This window comes from Sminthopsis crassicaudata, chromosome 1 (genome assembly GCF_048593235.1).
Source record: "Sminthopsis crassicaudata isolate SCR6 chromosome 1, ASM4859323v1, whole genome shotgun sequence".
NCBI classification, from domain to species: Eukaryota; Metazoa; Chordata; class Mammalia; order Dasyuromorphia; family Dasyuridae; genus Sminthopsis; species Sminthopsis crassicaudata.
The window spans coordinates 436,458,473-436,479,985 of NC_133617.1; the positions used below are offsets into that span (position 1 = coordinate 436,458,473).

The 21,513-nt window shown below is 36.3% G+C and overlaps 1 protein-coding gene across 1 annotated transcript; it reads left to right on the forward strand.

The window, feature by feature from the left end:
* The first annotated feature begins 833 nt into the window (after positions 1-833).
* Positions 834-15,821, forward strand: LOC141550206 (ribosomal L1 domain-containing protein 1-like). Its single transcript, XM_074280597.1, has 9 exons — positions 834-1,035; positions 1,792-1,931; positions 4,376-4,514; positions 7,818-7,966; positions 8,055-8,156; positions 12,274-12,367; positions 12,455-12,556; positions 13,420-13,596; positions 14,703-15,821. The coding sequence occupies exons 1-9, from the start codon at positions 982-984 to the stop codon at positions 14,928-14,930; spliced, it is 1,185 nt and encodes a 394-aa protein (XP_074136698.1). The 5' UTR covers positions 834-981; the 3' UTR covers positions 14,931-15,821.
* Positions 15,822-21,513: the final 5,692 nt, after the last annotated feature.

The window sequence follows — 21,513 nt, forward strand, 5'->3', positions numbered from 1 at the left end:
AAGAACTAGGTCATCTGCTATGATACCTTCCACAGATACTAAGTGAAAAGTCTGAGCTAGGAACTCGAAGCCTTTTTACTCCAAGTCCACTTCTACTCCCCAATTAGGACAGTATCATGTCATGAATAGAGCCGAGGATTTGAAATCAGGTAGAGATAGATCAGAACCCTTTCTCTGATGACGGAAATGAACCCGAATGAGCCATTTAACTTCTCCGGGCCGCACAGCTACAAAATGAAAGGAGTCTGGCTAAATGACCTAACGGCCAGGTCTAAAGCTCTGTCCCAGAGAGCAGGAAGCGCAGGAGGCTCTGAGCTGCCCTCTCCCAACAGCTGCCCCTGAGAGAGGAGATGACTGGAAGGGAACTCCAGGACTATATCTGGCACGGGAAAAAGGTATTAGGACAAGTGAAATGAATATTCCAACAATTTACATTTCCCAGCAACCCCCCCAAAAAACAAAACCAAAACAAAAAACAGCAAACACTGTCACTGGACCTGCCTGTGTGCGGCTCCAAGTAGTCACAATTTAGACTGATAACGGTAAGCCTCGGTGAAGGGGGGACAGCTTGAGGCCCTGGCTCCGCCCTAGGGGGAAGCTTCAGGACTCCTGTTGGTCAAAAAAGGCGTAATCCTGCGTAAGCATCTAAAGAGCTAAAAGACCTAAGAGCCATGAGGGTTGCGGAGTGTGATACTAACATTAATGAGAAATGGCATCGTTGTGCTTCTACAACCTTTCCGGAACCTGAAGCGAAGAGAAAGTAGCAGACATCAGGAGCACAAGGAAAGGAGAGCACGGCAAAGCGGATTCCTTACTTCTTCCCCACCCAAAGAAGCCGGACTAGCGATTTGTACGTCATTTCCGGCGTCTTTCTTCTGAAACCGGAAACTGGGAATTGCGCCTGCGCGTCGTGGTCTCTCACCCCGTGTTCTTTGGCTTCTCTTCCCTGGTGCTAGTTTCAAGCACGTGCTGCTCAGGAAAATGGGTGCTGTGGCTGATGAGAAGGAACCCACTCTTCTTGTCTCGAAGGAGCAGGTAGGACTGGTCGAGGAATACAGTGCATATGTGCTGCTGGGGCCGCGGTTGGGCCGAGCATAGGCCGCAGTCGCCGAGTTAAAGCTGGAGCTGAAGGGCAAAGCGTGGCCGATATCCGGGAGTTAGGGAGCCTTGCACGGCTCTGGAGGCTCCCCCTTTCCTAGACTGCCACGCTCCCGTTCCTTTGTTGGCTAGCGTGATGAAGAAGATCCCGAGGTCTAGGCACGCGGCCTTAGAGTTCTGCAGTGGCAAAGGCCTTCCAGACCTGAAGCGCATTCCCATGCCTTTCTCACCGGCACCTAAGAACCGTGCTTGCTGGTTGAGCGAGTGATGTTATTTTTTAGTTACCAGCTTATTGCTTTGGAATGTGGGAGTGGGGGTGGGGCAGTTACTACCGCGAGGTGCATTTAAATGTGGGAAACTTCATTCATTCAGCCACTCTTGTTGAGAGTCGGCCAGGTCCTTGTGAATAAGTACAGTCTGTAATTTATGGATTTATGAACAAAAACTGTATGAATGAATTGTAGTTACGATAATTAAGAAACATTTCCCAAATGCTTAGGTGCATTTGAGGTACAGGGTAGGTACTTAATATTAATTGGTTTTAAGTTTTTTGTTAGATCTGAGAGATAATATCATAAATGTTAAAGTGTAGGATTCCATCAGCAAAAAAAAGGCATCTGTTGGGGGCAGGGAGAATTAAATTGAGGCTGAATTGTATAACAACCAAATTTAAACATTTTTCTATCTTTGCAGATTAAAAAGGCAATACAAAGTTTGTTGGAATATATAAAAAAAGAAAAAAAATCTAACACATTGCTTTTGAATGAGAATGAGAATGTGTTTTTAATGGTAACATTATGGAAAATTCCCCCAAATGGAAAAGAAATCAAAATGTAAGTTCTTCTAAAGTGTTTTGCTCTTTATTTTAAATGCTTTTTTTGTCTTTTTAGCAAGTGCTTTTTATTACTATTACTTGACAGTTTCAGTAATAATAATAGCTTACCCACATGCTTTATAGTGTCTTATTGTTAAGGGAGGGTTGTCTTTACATTATCTCACTTATTCCTCACATCCTTCCTATCTAGAAGAGGAAACTTTAAGACAGAGAAATTAACTGATTCAAGATTACTTTTGGCAGAACCAGAATTTCATAACTCCGTTAGCTTTACTTTAACTTTTCAGTCTATCATTTTTTAAAATAGTATTTTTCCACAAATATATGTAAAAATGCTTTTCAAAATTCATTTTTGTAAAACTTTGTGTCCTAAAATTTTTTCCCTCTATCCTTACCCTGTCCCCTACCCCCAAGACAGCAAGTAATCTGTTATAGGTTTAATATGCGTATGTCTAATTATATTGTTTAATATGTTGCACACATATTGTGCAAGTCTTTTAAACATAATTTCCATATGTTTAAATATTGGTGGAAATATATGCACCATCAGCTCCCTCGAGTTCAGATATCCTCTCTTTACGGATGATTCTCAGGTGTAGTCTTCTAAATGCCAGTTCTGTGTCCCCAGCTCTCTTTCAAACATCTGAATTGTTTTTTTGGCATTTCAGAATCAACATGTCTAAAACTGACTCTTCTCTTTAAGCCACCTCTTTGTTTTGATCTTCTTTATAAAATTCTGCTGTAATGCTTGTTTTGAAAACATAAGTCCAAGGGGATTGATATATTAAGTTATCAAGTTGAACATAATTCAGATTTTATTGGCTTATACCCAATTTCATCTGGAAGCAGCAGTGAGCAGACAGAAAATACCACATCACAGCAAAAACCATTCTGGCCATCCTTTGGCCCACCCTACCCCTTGCAGCATGGAGCTGTGGCTGCCTGCTAAGGATATCTTTACAATTTCATTATTGAAGAGGCACCTATTGAACTACCAAGATCAAGATGTCAGGCCGCATATCAGAAGGTCAGAGCCAGTACAAAGGTGTCTGGATTACTTCCTCAGTGGTCCTGAAGAAGCCCCTCATCAGGATACATTCCACTTTTGACAATAGATTTGTCAGTTGGGTTTAAGCCCATCCATCTGCCCTTCAAAATGAAGAGAAATCCAAGCTAAGTTGATCTTCCTTAGAAACAGGTAGACAAAGAAGCAGGATGTTTTGCAGGAATAGTTGATCTCAAGCCTGGTTTAGGTCAGTTTAGGGGGCACAGTTCAGTAAAGGTTAGCCATTGAACACCAGGAAAGGTATCTGGGAGTGAGCAATACTGTGGCTCACACTGCCTCCCTTGATTGGCTCCTTTCAGCAAACAGATTTACTCTGTATCCAGTTAACTCATAAAAAACCTCATATTAATCTCAGGATACTTCCATCACCTCAGTTTAAAGTGATTAGATTTTTTTTTTTTTTTCTAATCTTGAGTAACCAGCATATACATCTCTATTGGGGACTACCTTTTTCCAACTAAGATTTTTCTTAGGCCTTTCTAAAGATACCTAATTCAAATCATTAATTCTGAAAAAAGTAATGTCTGGTCACTGTAAGTCAAGAGTTATTAGCCTGGACTCTGAAAGTTGGTTTTTAAATTTTTTAAATTTTTTCTCAATTTCATGTAAAAAGTTTTTTTAACATTATATTAGCCTTCAGAATTTTATTGTATTATTGCTTTTCTGAGACTGTCATTCACAATTGATCATCATTCAGTTTTGTTACTGATGGACACTGTTTCAATTTCTAGTTCTTTGCCACCACAAAAAGAACTGTATAAATATTTTGTACATGTGGAACCATTTCTTTGATTCCTTTGAGATCTAGACCTAGTAGTGAGTAGTATTGCCGGATCAAGGGATATGCAGAGTTATACAGCTCTTTGGACGTAATTCCAAATTGCTGTCCAAAATGTTTAGATCAATTCACAATTCCACCAACACTGTATTAATGTGCCAATTGCCTATACTTGTTTTAAACTTTTTTAACCAATAACCAAAATAATCCATGACCAAAAAAAATTTTTTTTGAAGAAGCATCATTTTAAGCTATATGTTAGAATTATGTGAATTTTAAATGTGTTTTATTGCATGCTTTATTTATCCCCAAACTTGTTGGCATCACTTTGTTATATTATTCTTGAATTCTCCTTTCTTATATCAATAAGAAATGTATGTGTGTGTGTGTGTATTTTTTTTTTAAATGGGTTATCAGTATTTGCTTAGTGAAATATCTCACAAACTGCTTAGTAAGATATCTTACAAATGAAAATCTTTCTTCAATAAAAAAGTAACTATTAGTTTGATATTGCATTCTTTCAGACACAAAGGTTTAGCACTTGGCTTACCTATTGACTAGCTACTTGGACTTTACCTAGGTTATTTTATTTTTACAGACCTTTGCCACATGGTATTAGACCTGATATAAAAGATGTTTGTTTATTTACCAAGGATGAATCCAATTTAACTTCAGAACAGACAGAAAATTTCTATAAGCAGCTTTTGAAAAAGAAGGGGATTACAAGCATTACTGAGGTAAGTTAATGGTTCCTAAGGACTTCAGAAGTAGGATTTTTTGAGTGTGGGCAGATGAAAAAAAACTTGTTGATCCCTCTGAAAAAGTTTGTAATGTAGTTGAAATGATAATAATTTTATGTTTCTTGGTTCTTTTTTTTTAAGGGATTTTTTTTGAACAGTTATAAAGTATAAATAAAATAATTCTACTTCCATAAATATGGAGAATAAACCAGGAGTTGTTTCTTGAGGAAATTCACAAATTAGAAAAATTAGTGTTACAGAATTTATAATTATACCTTAGCTATTTGAGTATTTTTCCTTTACTTTGGTTTTGGCTTCTTGGTTTCCTTAAACTATGAAGTTTATTTATTTTTTGCTGAGGCAGTTGGGGTTAAGTGACTTGCCCAGGGTCACATAGCTAGGAAGTATTAAGTGTCTGAGGCCAGATTTGAACTTTTTGCTTTTAAAATTTTTTTTACTAATAGCATAATTTTTGTTTTCCAATTTTGAGTTCTAAATTGCCTCCATTCTTCCCTTGCTTGGCCTATCATTAAGAAGGCAGGCAATTTACTACAATTTAAATACATGTAGTTATGCAAAACAAATTTCCATAGTACTCAGGTGGTAAAAGAAAACATAGCAAAAAAATTATAATCCAAGAAAAGTAAAGTTTAAAAAAACTATCTACATTCAGACTTCATCAGTTCTTCCTCTGGTGGTATAACATTTTCTTTCATAAAGTCCTTCACAATTATCTTGGATTGTTATATTACTGAGAATAGCTAAGTCATTCAGTATTGATCATTGTACATTATTGTATACACTGTTCTGCTCACTTCACTTCGCATCAGTTCATATAATATTTTTTCTCTAAATAGCATTTTACTTTGCCAATTTTATATATATGATTTTTAGCATTCATTTTTGTAAGGTTTTTGAGTTCCAAATTTTTTTCTCCCTCCTTTTACCTCCCTCCTCCCCAAGACAAGAAGCAGTCTAAGTTATACATGTAATTGTAGACATATTTCTGTGTTAGTGATGTTGAGCAAGAAAAATCGAACCAAAAGGGAAAAGCCCTTGAGAAAGGAAAAAAAAAGCAAACAACTCCCTAAAAATGATGAAAATAGTGTGCTTCTATCCCAAATCTATTGGTACTGTCTTAGACCTCTATTGCTGAGAAGTTATGTCTATCATAGATCACACAATCTCCTTGTTACTGTGTTACAGTGTTCTCCTGGTTCTGCTCGCTTCATTCAGCATCAATTCATGTAAAACTTTCTCAGCTTGCTCATCATGTCCTTTTTCTCCTTTAATTAATTAGTTTATTTATTTACAAAGCATATGCATGGGTAATTTTTCCAACATTGATCCTTGCAAAATCTTTTGTTCCAAATTTTTTCTACCTTTCCACCACCCTCTCAGCTGGCAGGTAGTCTAATACATGTTAAATATGTTGAAATATATGTTAAATCCAACATGTATATGCATAATTTATACAATTATCTTGCTGCACAAGAAAAATCGGATCAAGAAGAAAGAAAAAGAAAAACTGAGAAAAAAAGTAAAATGCAAGCAAATAACAACGGTGAGAATGCTATGTTGTGTTCCACACTCTGTTCCCACAGTTCTCTGGGTGTAGATGGCTCTCTTCATCACTGAACAAGAGGAACTGGTTTGAATCATCTCAGTGTTGAGGAGAGCCACGTCCATCAGATTTGATTGTCATATGGTCTTGTTGCAGTGTATGATCTCCTGGTTCTGCTCATTTCGCTTAGAATCAATTCATATAGGCCTCTCCAAGCCTCTATGAAATCATCCTGTTAGTCATTTCTTACAGAACAAAAATATTCCATAACATTCATATACCATAATTTATTCAGCCATTCTCCAATTGATGGGCATCCATTCTAGTTTCTAGCCACTCAAACATTTTTGCACATATGGGTCTCTTTCCCTCCTTTAAGATATCTTTGAGATGTAATCCCAGTAGAAACACTGCTGGGTCAAAGGGTATGCACAGTTTGATAGTTTTTTGCTGCTCATCACTTCTTACAGAGCAATAATATTCCATTACATTCATATACCTTAATTTATTCGACCATTCCCCAGTTGATGGACATCCACTCAATTTCCAGTTCCTTGTCGCTACAAAAATTGTTGTTATAAACATTTTTGTACATGTAGGTCTCTTCCTTCCTTTAGAATTTCTTTGGGATACAGAACCCTAATAGTGGCACTGCTGGATCCAAGGGTATGTACAGTTTTATGGCCCTTTGGGCATAGTTCCAAATTGCTCTTCAGAATCATTGAATCATTTCACAACTCCACCAACAATGCATTAGTATCCTACTTTTCCAAAATCCTCTTCAACATTTATCATTATCTTTTCCTGTTACTATCAATTTGAGAGGTATGAGATAAACCTCCAAGTTATTTTAATTTCATGGAAGTCCAGGCTTTTCTGAAATCAGCCTGCTTATCGTTCTATAGAATATATACTACTGCTCTTATAAAACAGTAATATTCTATTACATTCAAATACCACAACTTATGTAGTCATTCCTCATTTGGTGGGCATCCACTCATTTTCCAACTCCTTATCTCTGCTAGAAACTTATCGCATATGGGTCCTTTCCCCTCTTTTATAATCTTTTGGGATACATACCCAATAATGGCACTGCTGGGTCAAAGGAGATACATATAATTTTTTTTTAGCACTTTGGGTAATAATTCCAAATTGCTCTTCACAATGGAGATTGAATAGAATTAGTTCACAACTCTTATCAACAGTGCCTGAATTTCCCAGTTTTACCATATCCTTTGCAATATTTATCATGTCCCTTTTCTGTTATAATTGCCAATCTGTTAGGTATAAGGTGTGGTACCTCAGAGTTACCTTTCTTTAATCAATATTAGTGATGGAATTATGTCCTGTATGAAATACCAACCAAGGGTCCCCTGTAATCTTCTTATCAATTGTCAGACCCTTTATAATCTGTGGACTGAGGAGCTAAGCTTTCTTAAACCTCTTGCTTCCTTGCCTGGGAGCAACATACACTGGAACTGTGGTCCTATTTTAAGTTGTCTTAAAATAGACAACTTATTTCAGCTTGTTCTTTTGTGAGCTTTGCCAGTAAGAATTTGCTTTGAGGCATTCTTTTAAAGTTATTTGGAAGTGAATTTGTGAGAACTCAGGTGAGTCCTTGCCTTTACTTTGCCATCTTAACCCACAGCTAATGAGGCTTTTCAAAATACATAAACATTCCCAGTTCTCAATGACATACCTCAGTGATGCATAATTTAATTTTTCATATTTCCTAGGTCATCCCTTATACTAGATTAAAACAGGAATATAAACCTTATGAAGCTAAACGGCGTCTTTTAAGCAATTTTGACCTTTTCCTTGCTGATGAAAGAATTAGACGACTTTTACCTTCCCACATAGGAAAGCAGTTCTATCGTAGAAAGAGGTAAATTGCTTTTCTTTAGCTAACTATTGAATTATTGCTGGCCTTCTTCAAATAAAGTGATGATGGTTTGCTTTTGTTTTCTTTGTAGGGTACCTTTATCAGTAGACCTCACTACCCAGAATTTGTCAGAACATATCAATAGAATTATCCAAGGAACTACATTAACTGTTACTAATCATGGTTGTTGCAAGTAAGTAGCAGTGTGTTTTTTAACTTGGAAAAATCTTGTGAATGTTTTGAGGATATTTTGTAGATTAAATTATTTCTCCACATTGACAACAGGATCTATTCCTTAGAGTTGTTGTCCCACTTAAACCTCACTTATAGTTCATGAAGTCTTAGATGAAGAGTAGGAAAGCACTTTAGAATATCTACTCCAATTCCCTCATTTTACAGATCAGGAAATTGAAATACAGAAAGTACTCATACTCCCATAATTGGTAAGTTGAAGAGTAGCTTTTGAATTTGAGTCTGATGCTTTTAAATTCATGCCCACTGCACCATCCTGCCCTCTTTCTTTTTTCTTTTTTAAAAATTTATTTATTTTTTATCATAGCTTTTTATTTACAAGACATACATGGGTAATTTTTCAGCATTGATCCTTGCAAAACCTTCTGTTCCAACTTTTCCCCTCCTTCCTCCCACCCCTTCCTGTTAGATGGCACATTCTGCCCTCTTTCATAGTTAGAGTGTTTGCTTATTGTAACTTAAGTTGTAATTGAAAATGTTCGTTTGTGTCAGTCATTTTGAAAAGAAAGTATTTCTATGGCTTCTTGATCTCTTTTAAAAAATAAATTCATGAATGCAATCACTGCTGAGTTATTCAGCTTTCCATTTTATCCAAGGACAATTTTATCTGTTCTTTTGACATTGTCACCTATTATGACTTGAAATTTTAGGAAGCATCTAGCAAGTGCCTATGATATGGTAGGAACTGGGGATACAAAGACTTTAAAAAGATATTTCCTGTTCTAAATGAGGGTGAAGGAAACAAAGAGATGAAATATGTAGAAAAATAACTATATTAAAATTGTCTTCGATTTCTTTCTTCTCTTTGATCTTTTTAAGTCAAAGAAGTCATTTTCTTCCTGGTGCAGATCAAAATAAGATCCAGATAGTAAGTTTACGCAGAAAGGATAAATTCTGACTGATACTTTTTAATGCTGTCAATGATCACATTTGGTGTTTAGGGTTCCTTTGAAAAACAACCCCTCTTCTTTCCCCCCCTTGCCATTTTAGCTGATACTGTAACCTCTGGGTTTGCTTTTTTTTTTGGATGGTGTTAGTAGTTACAAACATTTATAAGCAAGCAAAGTATTAAGACTTTAGCCACTTCAGAGCCTTATTTAATTATACTCTTTTCTCTGATCGCTGATGATGATGAGGTTCAAGGGGACACATAGATCATTTCATCATATTAGAACATAAGCAGTTTTCCCTTATTCATTCCTGTTTTATCTTTTTATTTTTCTTCACTCTGTGATAGAACTTCAAAATTTTATGTAGCTTGTAGCCTTTTTGTCAGGAATGCTTGGAAATCCTTTGTTTCATTAAGTTTAAATTTAAGTTTAAAGTTCTGTTTTTTCCCATGTGGTTATATTCAGTTTTGCTGGGTAGGTTATTCTTTTCTGGTTTTCAGTATACTATTCTAGGCTCTCAATTCCTTTATACTGGTGGTTGCTTAAACCATGTGATCCTGACTGTCTAACTCTTTGTTTTGGGGGGAAATAGCTTTTACTTTTTTTTTTTTTTTTTTTTTTTTTTTTTTTTTAATAAATTTGACTCAGTTTCCTGGGTTTGAGAAATGAGATCTTTATCAGAGAAATTTGCTTCAAAATTCTTTTCACAATTACTATTGCTAACTGTATTTCCCCCCTCCCATTTTATTCTATTATCTCTATTCTTTCACAAGTATTTTGCTTCTGACTACCCCCTCCTCCAATATGACCTCTCGTATGTCATCTTCCCCTCTTCCTATATCCCCTACTGCTCCTATTTTCCTTCACCCATTGAGTGTGTTATTCTCTCTTTGAGCCTCTTCTAATGAGAGTAAGATTTACTCCCTCTATATTTCCCCCAATGTAAAATGGCAGATAATATACACCATTCCATTTCTCCCTTTCGCTTTCCCCCAGTACATTTCTCTAATGTTTTATTTATTTTTTTAGATATTCTTTCATGTTCGACTTCTCCCATGAACTCTAACTTATAATAATGAGAAAATTCCTTTAAGTACAGTTTAACCTTAAATCCCTTATATTTTCCCTTTCCTGATTACCCCTTTATGCTTCTCCTGAGTCAAACTTTGATTCAACTCTGGTGTTTTCATCATGGATGCTTGAAAGTTCTCTATTTCATTTAATGATCACCTTTATCCTGTGAAGGATTATATGCAGTTTTGCTAGTACGTGGTTGTTGGTTGCAGTCCTAGCTCCTTTGCTCTCCAGAATCTTTGCTTCTCCAGAATATCATATTCCAAGCTCTCTGATCTTTTAATGTAGAAGTTGCTAAATCTTATGTTAATCTTATTGTGGCTCCATCATACTTGAATGATTTCTTTCTAGATGCCTCCAATTTCTCCTTGACTTGGGAGCTCTGCAATTTAGCTATAGTATTTCTGGGAGTTTTCATTTTGGGATCTCTTTGAGGAGACAATTGGTAAATTGATTCCATTTCTATTTTACCCTCTGGTTTTACACTATTAGGACACTTTTCCTTGATAACTTTTTCTTTTTCTTTTTTCTTTTATTATTTATTTATTTATTTAGAATTTTTTGTTTTTATAATATTATTCCTTGTATTCATTTTTCCAAATTATCTCCCCCCCCTTCCACATTCTCCCCCCGATGACAGGCAATCCCATACATTTTACATGTGTTACAATATAACCTAGATACAATATATGTGTGTAAATACCATTTTCTTGTTGCACATTAATATTAGATTCCGAAGGTATAAGTAACCTGGGTAGATAGACAGTAGTGCTAACAATTTACATTCACTTCCCAGTGTTCCTTCTCTGGGTGTAGTTATTTCTGTCCATCATTGATCAACTGGAAGTGAGTTGGATCTTCTTTATGTTGAAGATATCCACTTCCATCAGAATACCTCTTCATACAGCATTGAAGTGTACAGCGATGTTCTGGTTCTATTCATTTCACTCAGCATCCTTGATAACTTTTTCAAGAATGATGACAAGGGTTTTCTTTTGATCGTGGCTTTCGGGTAGTCCAGTAATTTTTAAATTATCTCTCACTTATCTATTTTCCAGCGAGGCATTTCATATTGTTTGCTACTTTTCCCCTTCTTTTGGTTTTGATTTTTGATTTTTCATAGTCATTAGTCCAATTCTTATTTTTTAAGGTATTATTTTCTCAGTGAGGTTTTGTATTTCCATTTGGCCAGTTTTGCTTTTTAAGGCACTTTTCTCCTCCTTGGCTTTTTGTATTTCTATTGCTGAGTCACTCTCATTTATCTTCCTTATTTTTCCTTTACTTCTCTTAGTTGATTTTCAAAATCCAAGTTCTCAGACCAATTGTTATTTTTCTTAGATGCTTTGGATGTAGGATCTTTGACTTTGTTATCTTCTGAATGTGTTTTGATCTTTTCTGTCACAATAGTAACTTTCTGTGGTCAGAATCTTTTTCAGTTTTTTGTTCATTTTCCTAGTTTATTATTATTTGTTAAAATAGGGTTCTGTTTTTAGGATGGAGGTATAATGTTCCAAGCTTTCAGGGATTTTTTCATAGATCTTTCTAGGGACTCATAAGTGTTCAATTCTTCCCTTATGGAAAGATCTAAAAAAGAAATGTGTTTCCTTCTCTCCTGGCCTGTGTTCTGGTCTGTGAGTGACAACAAGCACTCTTTTCTGCCCAGGAACTATGAGGAGAATAGAGTCCCCACTCCATTGTAGTTAGAAGTTCCTCCTATCCTGTCATGGTTAGTTTTTTATGGTGAAATTTCCTTTTTCTGAGGCTGGGGTTAAGTGACTTGCCCAGGGTCACACAGCTAGGAAGTGCTGAGTGTCTGAGACTAGATTTGAACTCGGGTCCTCCGACTTCAAGGCTGGCGCTCTATCCACTGCGCCACCTAGCTGCCCCCATTAGTGAACAATATTATGAAGAATGCTGGACATTTCATCTTCATATTATATCCATGAAGAAATCATCTTCATTTTATGTCCTGTTTGAAGTAAATCATACACCATTGTATTTAGTTCTTGTTTTCACTACCTAGTAGTGTTTCCTTTTTATTAAAAGGGGGGGAGTTTTCATTTTTGTTCATAACTAATATTTCTTTAATTTCAGTACTGCACGTGTGGGTCACACAGGAATGTCTGCAGATCACCTAGTGGAAAATGTTATTGCTGTGGTAGATGTGCTTTCAGAAAAGTTGCCAGAGGTACTGTGCTTTGCTTGTGCCAATTCCTACTGTGTTAAAAGGATATTTTTGAATGCCATACTATTTTGTATTTTTCTTTATTTACAGAAGTGGGAGAGTGTAAAAATTTTACACCTGAAAACAGAAAAATCTCCTTCCCTTCCAATCTTTTCTTCATTTGTTTCCTATTTGGATTCTCAAGAAAGTAAGGTAAGTAATCATTTGAGAGTTAACCTTAGATATAGATGGTATAAAACTACTAGTAGAAGCAACCAATACATTCTTGCTAATGAAGTTAAGAGTTTTCATTGAAGGTTTTTGGCATTGTTTTAAGATACTTTTATATCCATGCTACTCACAATCTGAGATATTTATTTTTCTTACTAGGATCAGTTGAATTAGGGAGTTGGTAGCTACTTAAAGACCATTAGAATTTGAGGAAATAATAGCTTTTCACTTTGTGGCTTGTCAGAGCCCCTTCATCTTTTTTTTATCTTTAACCCCAAGTTAAGCCATGCTGGGGTGAACATCTGTTCTGGTACCAGAAGAAACTCAAACTCTGACTCTCACTGGGGACGTAACAGGTCACTGACTTACCCAAGATGGATTTTCTTAACTTTAAAAATCTGTTAATTTGAGTTTTTGACTATGATATGGTAAAGAAAGTGATAGACATATGAATTATATTATTATTTTATTATTCTACGAGCTCATCATTATTTTCACAAAGTAATACAGAAAAATGATTTGTTTTATTTTTTCTGATAGGGAATGAGGTTGAAATTAATGGGTTTGGAAATAATCTCTGTAAAATTCATAAATCAATGACTCAGGTATAGTTACCATTACAGGTAGCACCCAAAAGTCTTTGCATTAAAGATTTCAAGATTGACACTTTTGAATCAGATGAATTTTGAAATGGCATGCTATAATGGCACACTTTGATTGGCATACTGTTGATTGGTTGAAGTTGATAGTTACTTAAAAACTATGTTAGACTGGGGAAGTCCACTGGGTTTTGAGGAAATGATAGTTTAAAACTAAAATTTTGCTGATTTTTTACTGACTGGTAGAAGCAAAAGCAAAGCAAAAAAGTGGCCATCAAGCCTGCCCAGACTGCAGTGAAGCTTGAAAATGCCTCAAAAAGTCATGAATTAGAGGTGGAAAAGGAGGGCAAAGCAGATTCTGATTCGGAGGAGGAAATTCCACAGCTAGTTCCTGTCCAAGAAGCACCTCAGAAGAGCCCAAAGGTAATTTTGTTACTTAAAAAATATACATACATACTTTAATGCATACATACTTAAAAAAAATTTTTTTTTATTTATTTACAAAGTATATGCATGGGTAATTTTTCTAACATTGACCCTTGCAAAACCTTTTGTTCTAAATTTTCCCCTCTTTCCCCCACTTCCTCCCCTAGCTGGAAGGTAGTCCAATACATGTTAAATATTTTGAAACACATGTTAAATCCAATATATGGCATACTTTTTTTTGAAAGAAATCTTTCTTTTCAAGATTTTAAAGTAAAAAAAATTACTTTGATAAGAAAGGCCCAGGCATTGAAAAGATTGCCTATTGGTTTTGACATTTAGGACTTTAATTTATAAAATACATATATGGGAAAATATTCTAAGTTTTTTGTTTGTTTGTTTTGCTGTGATGAATAATGTTCAGTAAAGAAGGTTTTCAGTGGTCATAAATTCATGTTTCTGTATTACAATTCTATGAATCAATAGCCACAATTAGAAACTTTTATTATCAGTAGTGAAATCATAAGAATTTTAAGCACTTCTGAAGCTATAGAATTTAGGTTGCCTTAATCCTGATTAAGATCAAATTATGCTATAGACTATAAGCTCCTTAGTCTCCTTTGTTACAGTTCTGTGTCCCATTTTAAATAACTTTCTTTCTTCCTTTCCTCCTGCCTTAGGTTTCAGGTGGGCTAATTGAAAGAGAATTGAATTGGCTCTTTTCTTCAGGTTCTTTATCATCTTAATTTACTTAATCATAGTTCAGTTATATAATTTACTTATAATTTAAACGTTTATATGTGAGGAGATTCATTTTTAAGGTTGAGGAAAGTGAGACACCAGTGTAGAGTCAAAATTTATGTTTAAGTCTTGTCCAGTATGACCCTGTTTCTGCTTCCGGTAATAAATGAGAGGGTAATCTGTACTTGGAGGAGACAAGAGATATCTTTTGTTACTTAATTATGGGAATAGGGAGAAAAACTATACTGAATAAATCTGAGTTTTATGTTTTAATGTGCTGGAAGTCATAACACATAATTGAGTAATGGGCAACTATTTGTTTATTGCATAGGCTTAATTAGATGGTCTTTCTTTCTCATCTTCAGAAAGCAACCCAGATAAAAGATTCTATAGGAGAGGACCAGGACCTCTGTGCTGAGATACCACAAGTAAAAACTCCTGGTAAAAAGAGAAAGGCCTCCAATGCTCTGGAAATGCCAAAACAAATTAACAAAGTTTCCAGAAATTTGAAGAAGACTCCAGCCAGTGACAAATGTAAGAAGCCAAGGATCCAGCCCTCAAAGAACTTGAGAAAGAAAGTAACTCCTCTTTAAAGCCTAAGTCCTGGAATAGACTCAAGAAGCTAAGACTTCATTTAATACTCAAAATAAAGTAGGGAAAATTGAATGACTTTAAAATAAAATTTATTTTTACTTTTTTTTTCTAATTCTTCATATTAAAAAAATTTAATATTTCATTGTCATATCTATAATTGAGTTCCCTTAATATGCTGTTGCATTTGTTCCTGAGCCAGTTTTCCTTATATATTTAAAATGTGTCTGGTCTATTCGTTTTCTTGCAAATATTAATGTAAGCTTTATGATTTAAACTGTTTCTTATCAGATGTAATGAATTTGTTTACTATTTTAAGTCTAAATATTCCTGAAGGCAAGAAGTTAATTTATACAAAGTTAGTGAAGGCCATAGAATGCTATTTGTTTCTGTAAGATTTTTCCCCTTTCTCCAATCCCTCATTCCTTCCTTAATATCCAAAAGATCCCAAGCTCAAAAGTGGGCTAGATGTGGAATTAAAATTTTCAGAATAGACTAGATAAAATGACTGAAAATAGTTTTTTGGTTTTTTTTTAATAGCTTTTATAGTTTTTATTACATTTGTATCTTGGAATTTTCATTGGTTTTGATTGAAACCAAAGATAGTAAAAAAAAATTATGTGCATTCATTGCAATTTTCTGCCTTTTATTTTAGTTTGACAATCCTAGAAATTAATAGGTTATTTTAAATAATTTCAACCCAGGAACATATTTTTCAATTAGGCATAGTTTAAAATCTAGTTAACAAAAATAACACAATTTTTAAAGAAATGAAAGAACCATTGTAAAGTTTAGACAATTGTGGGTATGGCAATATATCTAGTCAATATAACGTGCTTCTAATTTGCTTTTTTATTTTAGATTTTCTTCTAAATAAACATGATTGAAAAAGTGTTTGAGTGACATTTGGGTATTGTTTCCTGCTATAATTTTTTTTTTTTTTGTAAACAATAGGATTTGTAATCATTTTAAGATTTTAAGGATTAACTCTTTTGCCATAGAAGCATCATACCAGGTATTCTACCTAATCTAGCGCACCTTTCCAATTGTTAATGCTAATAATTTACTAATTGCTTCTGAGCAGTCTAATCTGTAAAATTTTCCTTTCATTAACTGAAATCTGCTTCTTATTTTAACACATGTCAGAAGACTACTGCATCTGAAATTAGAAAACCTGAGTATATGTCATGTCATAATGAAGCGGGTTGTGGTCCCTTTAAGAAACTACATTTGTGATTCCTTTCAGATTGATTTGTGATTTAGATTACTCCCAGCCCCTCTTGGCTGATGCATTATCAGTTCAGGAACCCTGCACCTTTGATTCACAAATCCTGGTCCAAAGCATCCCAAAAGGAGATCCAGGCTTGTCCCAGCCCCCATTCTAATGATCTGCTTGGGCTTCCCAACCCCCACCAAGTCAAGCAATATAATGAGCTTCCATCAACTAAGGCTTTTGCAGATGGACCTTTATAGCCAGGATCTTTCTACCCACTGGAATACTCTTTTCCAGTGCTACCTTCTCTTTACCCTCACCTATTTCCTTAACCAGGCTTTAACCTTACTTCCAATCCCCATCTTTTATCAATCTGTTTTCGGGTCTGTAAATTCCTTTACAGAAGATCTCTGTGCCTCCAGAAGGGAATCCCCAGAACTCCCTACCCTTGCTCCTCCATTAGACCTCATTTAACTCCCTGACCACCAGAAACCCTAATTTCATTTGGGTTCCCCAAATCTAAATTCCCGCTTGAGGAGGGAGTGATGATAAAATCCCCAAACTCTGGAAAATCCTTAAAGGAGAAAACCTCCTTCTACTCTGCCTCGGGGAGGGGACTCCACCCCAAGCACAAATAGTTTTCATCTTTTATTATCTGGCTCAGTCCCAAAACCCCATTGAATTCAATTCAAATTCTAACCCTGGCTGAAACCCAGCCCACAGCCAACTGGGACTTTACCCACAGGACCCTTTAGCTAAATCTCATTATAAAAGAGCCAAGCTGGAGCCCTCTCTTTGCAGAGGATCCAAACATGGCAGCCTTATGCCTGGCATGCCAAGGATCTCTGTCCACTGGAACCCTGGTCCTGGTGTCCTCTTATCTCTACCTTCAACTTTACTAACTAGCCTTTAATTTTACTTCCAAACCCCAAAATAAATGTCTTATCAGTCTAGGTTTTCGGGTCTGTAAATTCCTTTACAGGGGACTCTTGCGCCGCTACTAGACCTCATTTAACTCCGTATCCTTGTGTCGAATCCAAAGGGGTTGCAGCGGAGCTCTATTTGACTCCATACCCGAACCTGCCACTAGACCTCAATTAAACCTAATTTCATTTAGGTACCCCAATTCTAGACCTCATCATGATCACTGCACCTGGTTCTTCCCTTCCATTAAGGTCAATTTAAGCTCTACAACAGGTGCATGGATAGATGAAGCCTTGGACACCTAATAGGTGTGTGACACTGATGAGGTATAGAGGGAACCATAAATGATGAGGTTTAGATTTGGGGTATCAAATAAAATTAGGGTTTAAATGGGGTCTAGTGCCAGGTTTGGGATTCAGGGAGTTAAATGAGTTCTAGTGGCGGTGCAAGCAGTTCTCTGTAAAGGAATTTATAGACCCGAAAACCTAAATTGATAAAAGATGTTTATTATGGGGATTAGAAGTAAGGTTAAAGTTTAGTTAAGGAAATAGGTGAAGGTAGAGATAAGAGGACACCGGAAACAGTATTCCAGTAGGCAGGGAGTCCTTCTGGTGCCAAGCATGTTTGGACCCTCTGCAAAGAGAGGGCTCCAGTCTGGCTCTTTTATAATACGGGACTTTGGCTACAAGCTAAAGGGGGCTAGTGGGTGAAGTCCCAGGTTGGCTCCTCACTGGTTTTCAGCCAGGGTTAGAATTTGAATTGAATTTAATGGGTTTTGGGACTGAACCATCCCCACCCAGATAACAAAGATGAAACTGCTTGGGGTGGAGTCCCCTCCCTGAGGCAGAGTTGAAGGAGGTTTTCTCCTTTAAGGATTTTCAGTTTTGGGGTTCCATCTTCAACATTGGGCAAGTTAGTGCTTCTGTTTTCTCAGTTTCCTCCTTGGATGGTTACAAAGTGTCTAGTAGAGTGTCTGGCACACAGTAAGCATAAATATAGGTACATTTTGTTTTATTTAATATTTTTCCCAATTACATATAAAAGCAATTTAAACATTTTTCAACTTTTGAGTTCCAAGTTCTCTTAGGATATATAAATTAGTGTTAGCATTATTATTTTTATAGGCCTAACTGCTAGGTGGCAGGGCAAGAGTACAGAGAAGGGCAAAAAACATCGCTCCTGTCAAAGAGTTTATAGTCTATTCTAAAATGTTCTCCCTTGAAATCTAGTTCCTTCTGATAAGAGGAAAGGGGGAACCCCATTTGGTTCAGCGCAAGGATACATAGTTAAATGAAGTCCAGTGACTACGCAGAGTCCCTTGTAAAGGAATTTACAGGCCTGAAAACCTAGATTGATAAAAGAGGTTTATTTGGGGTTTTGGAAGTGAGGATAAAGATAGAAAGACGCCAGGGCCAAAGGTGGTCACCGGGCGGACAGGAACCCTTACATGGCCAGAAGGATACCACGTTTGGGGGGGCTCCTGCAAAAAGTGGCCTCGAAAGGTTTCCCTTTTTTATAATCTTGAAGGTGGGTGGAGTCCCAGGCTCCTGGATGGTTTGGGCCAGGGTTAGCATTGAATAGAATTCAATTAGTTTTTAGACAAGGTAGAAGCTGTTTGTGGGGGTTGGGGAAACCTGAGCAGATAGTGGGGGGCTGGGAAAACCCAAGCCATCTCAGATCCGGTGGGAGCTGGGCCCAGATATCATTGGAATTCAAAAGGGTGCTTTTTGACCAGGATTTGTGAATCAAAAGATCCTAGCTTCTCCAACCATGGGTGGAGGGGGGGGGGTGTGGAGGGGAAGGGGTTGGAAATCAGAAAGGAATCTTAAAGGGACTTCAACCCTCATCACTTCAACTAATCATAGTATGGTAGCATTTCTAATTGTAGGAAAATAGATTTAGAGATGGAAAAATTGAAAAAAAGCACCATACAAAATTATATTCTAAATGTATAGGGGATAAAAGTATAAAAACAATCTTTGCTTTTAAGAAGCTTGCATTCTAATACTCAGTGTATAGGAGGTTTCCCTTCAAGTCAGACAAAAAGCCTCCATGATCTGTAGGATCAGCAAAGTAGATGATGGTAATGGAAGGAAGAAACATTTGTAAGCCCCTGCTGTGTGCCAGGTATTGTTTTGTTGATAGTTTGATTTTCCTAGTCTGTGCTATTTCCTGTCCCTCACTCATTGCCAAGGTGGCTTGAGCTAGACTGGGTGATTTTGGAGAAGAATAACCGCAGAAATACCAAAAATTATAGGAGGGGAAAGCCAAAAAAGCATCTAGCTATAAAACTCAGTGTGCATTGTTATGGGCCAGAACAAGGTGCTAAGTCAGTGAAATTGATAGAGACAATGGTTGTTTAGCATAGTGCTTAACAGTTCTGTAGTTCAGTACATGTACTTAGAACTTACTATAGTTCCACAAGATTCACACCTATGATGAGAGAGGATATAAGCTGGGACAAACTCAGCCAGAAGAACTAGGGAAGACCAGAAGTGGTAGCTGCAGGCTGAAGCACAAACCCTTGGAAGTCGGGGAGATTCAGACGCCAGAGCTCAATCTCTCTGAACCAAGACTACAGAAGACTTCTAAGAAAGGTAATCGAACCACAGGAAAGGAGACAAGATTTGGAAAGAGACAATAAAGGATTTGTACTTTAATTTCTGGCTGCAGTGGGGTGATTACACTAAACTGAAAGGAAGGCTGCCTCCAGAGAGCCCACGAAAACCCCAACAAGAGAATATTACATTTTAGAGAAGAATATTACAGTGCATTAAGGAAGGGAAAAATAAAGACCAGCTGTTTGCCCTTGAAAACTTGTATTCTATCTGGAAAAGCAATATGGGCACATAAGTTTTTATGAGAAAGTCAAGAGACTTTCTCATGATACATAGATATAGGGACAGAGCTGGCAGTTGAACTCAGTGATTTCACATCTATCTCTTGATATGGCCAGTTGTACCATGTTCTGATCCATTGTTTCTTTGAGTGCAGGGGATGCTCAATAAATATTGTTTTCTAGGTGGTACCATTTGATGCTTGGCATTTACTATAGCCTGCCTTGTATTATAATTGTGGAGTGTATATCCTAAATTTTAAAGCCATCCTGGGGATAAAAGGCATGGGATGAAGTAGTGGCCTAGATATACATTTCATACATTTTTATTGTTTGATTCCTTACCAGTGCAGGTCAGCAGTGATGGGACCACTGTTCTAAAATAGAAACTCCAAGCATCAAATTGATTAAAATGAGGAAAATAGTCACCAAGCCTAACCCATATCCACCTACTCCCTGTCCCTAGAATAAGAACACCAAATTCATAGTTCACCAAATTCTCTGCCTCCCATCCCTTCCCTTCCATCTCCCATTGAGAAAGCAAGCAATTTGTATAGTCATGCAAAATACATTTCCATATAAATCAGTCTGTGAAACAAAACAGACTTTTAAAAAACCCTTATAAAAATGAAAATATATCTTAGATTTGCATTCAATCTCCACCAGTTCTTTTTCTAGAGATGGACAGCATTTTTCATTATAAATCCTTCAGAATTGTCTTGGATCATGTATTTACTGAGAACAAGTTATTCATGGCAAATCATCATACAATACTGCTGTTATTATGTATATATAGGGGTGTTCTGGTTCTGCTCATTTCATCAAACTTCAGTATAAGTAGGTCTTTCTAAGATTTTTTGGAGAGCATCCAGCTCATCATTTTTTCCCCTCACTTAACAGTATTTTGCTTTTTTCCAATTACATGTGAAGATAGTTTTTAACATTCATTTTCTTTTCTTCTTAAAGACCTAAATATTTAATTTTTCTCAGTTACATGTAAATGAATTTTAACATTTGTTTTTTCAAAACTTTGAATTCCAAATTCTCTCCCTTCTTCCCTCCCTACTTCCTCCTCCACATTGAGAAGGCACATGTAAAATTATGCAAAATATTTCCCTAAAAGTCATATTGTGAAAGAAAACATTGATTTCGCCCCTCAAAAACCCTTTAAAAAATAAAGTTACAAAAGTATGCTTTAATCTGCATTCAATCACAATCAGTTCTTTCTCTGAGTATGGGTAGTCCTTCAGAGTAGTCTTTGTATTGTATTGCTGAGAATAGCAGTTATTTGCAGCTGATCATACTGCAATATTGCTACAGCTTTATATATAGCATGTTTCATATTGCATGAACTCATAGAAGACTTTCCAGGTTTTTTTGAGAGGATAGGTGGCATTTTCCATCACTAATCTTGGAATTTTCTTGGATCATAGTATTATTGAGAAGAACCAAGTCTATCACAGTCAATCATAAAATATTGCTGTTAATCTGTACAGTGGTCTGGTTCTGTTCACTTTATTCAGCATCAGTTCATGTAGGTCTAGTTTTTTCTGGATTCTATCTACTCATCATTTCTTCTAGAACAATGCTATTGTATTACATTCTTATACCA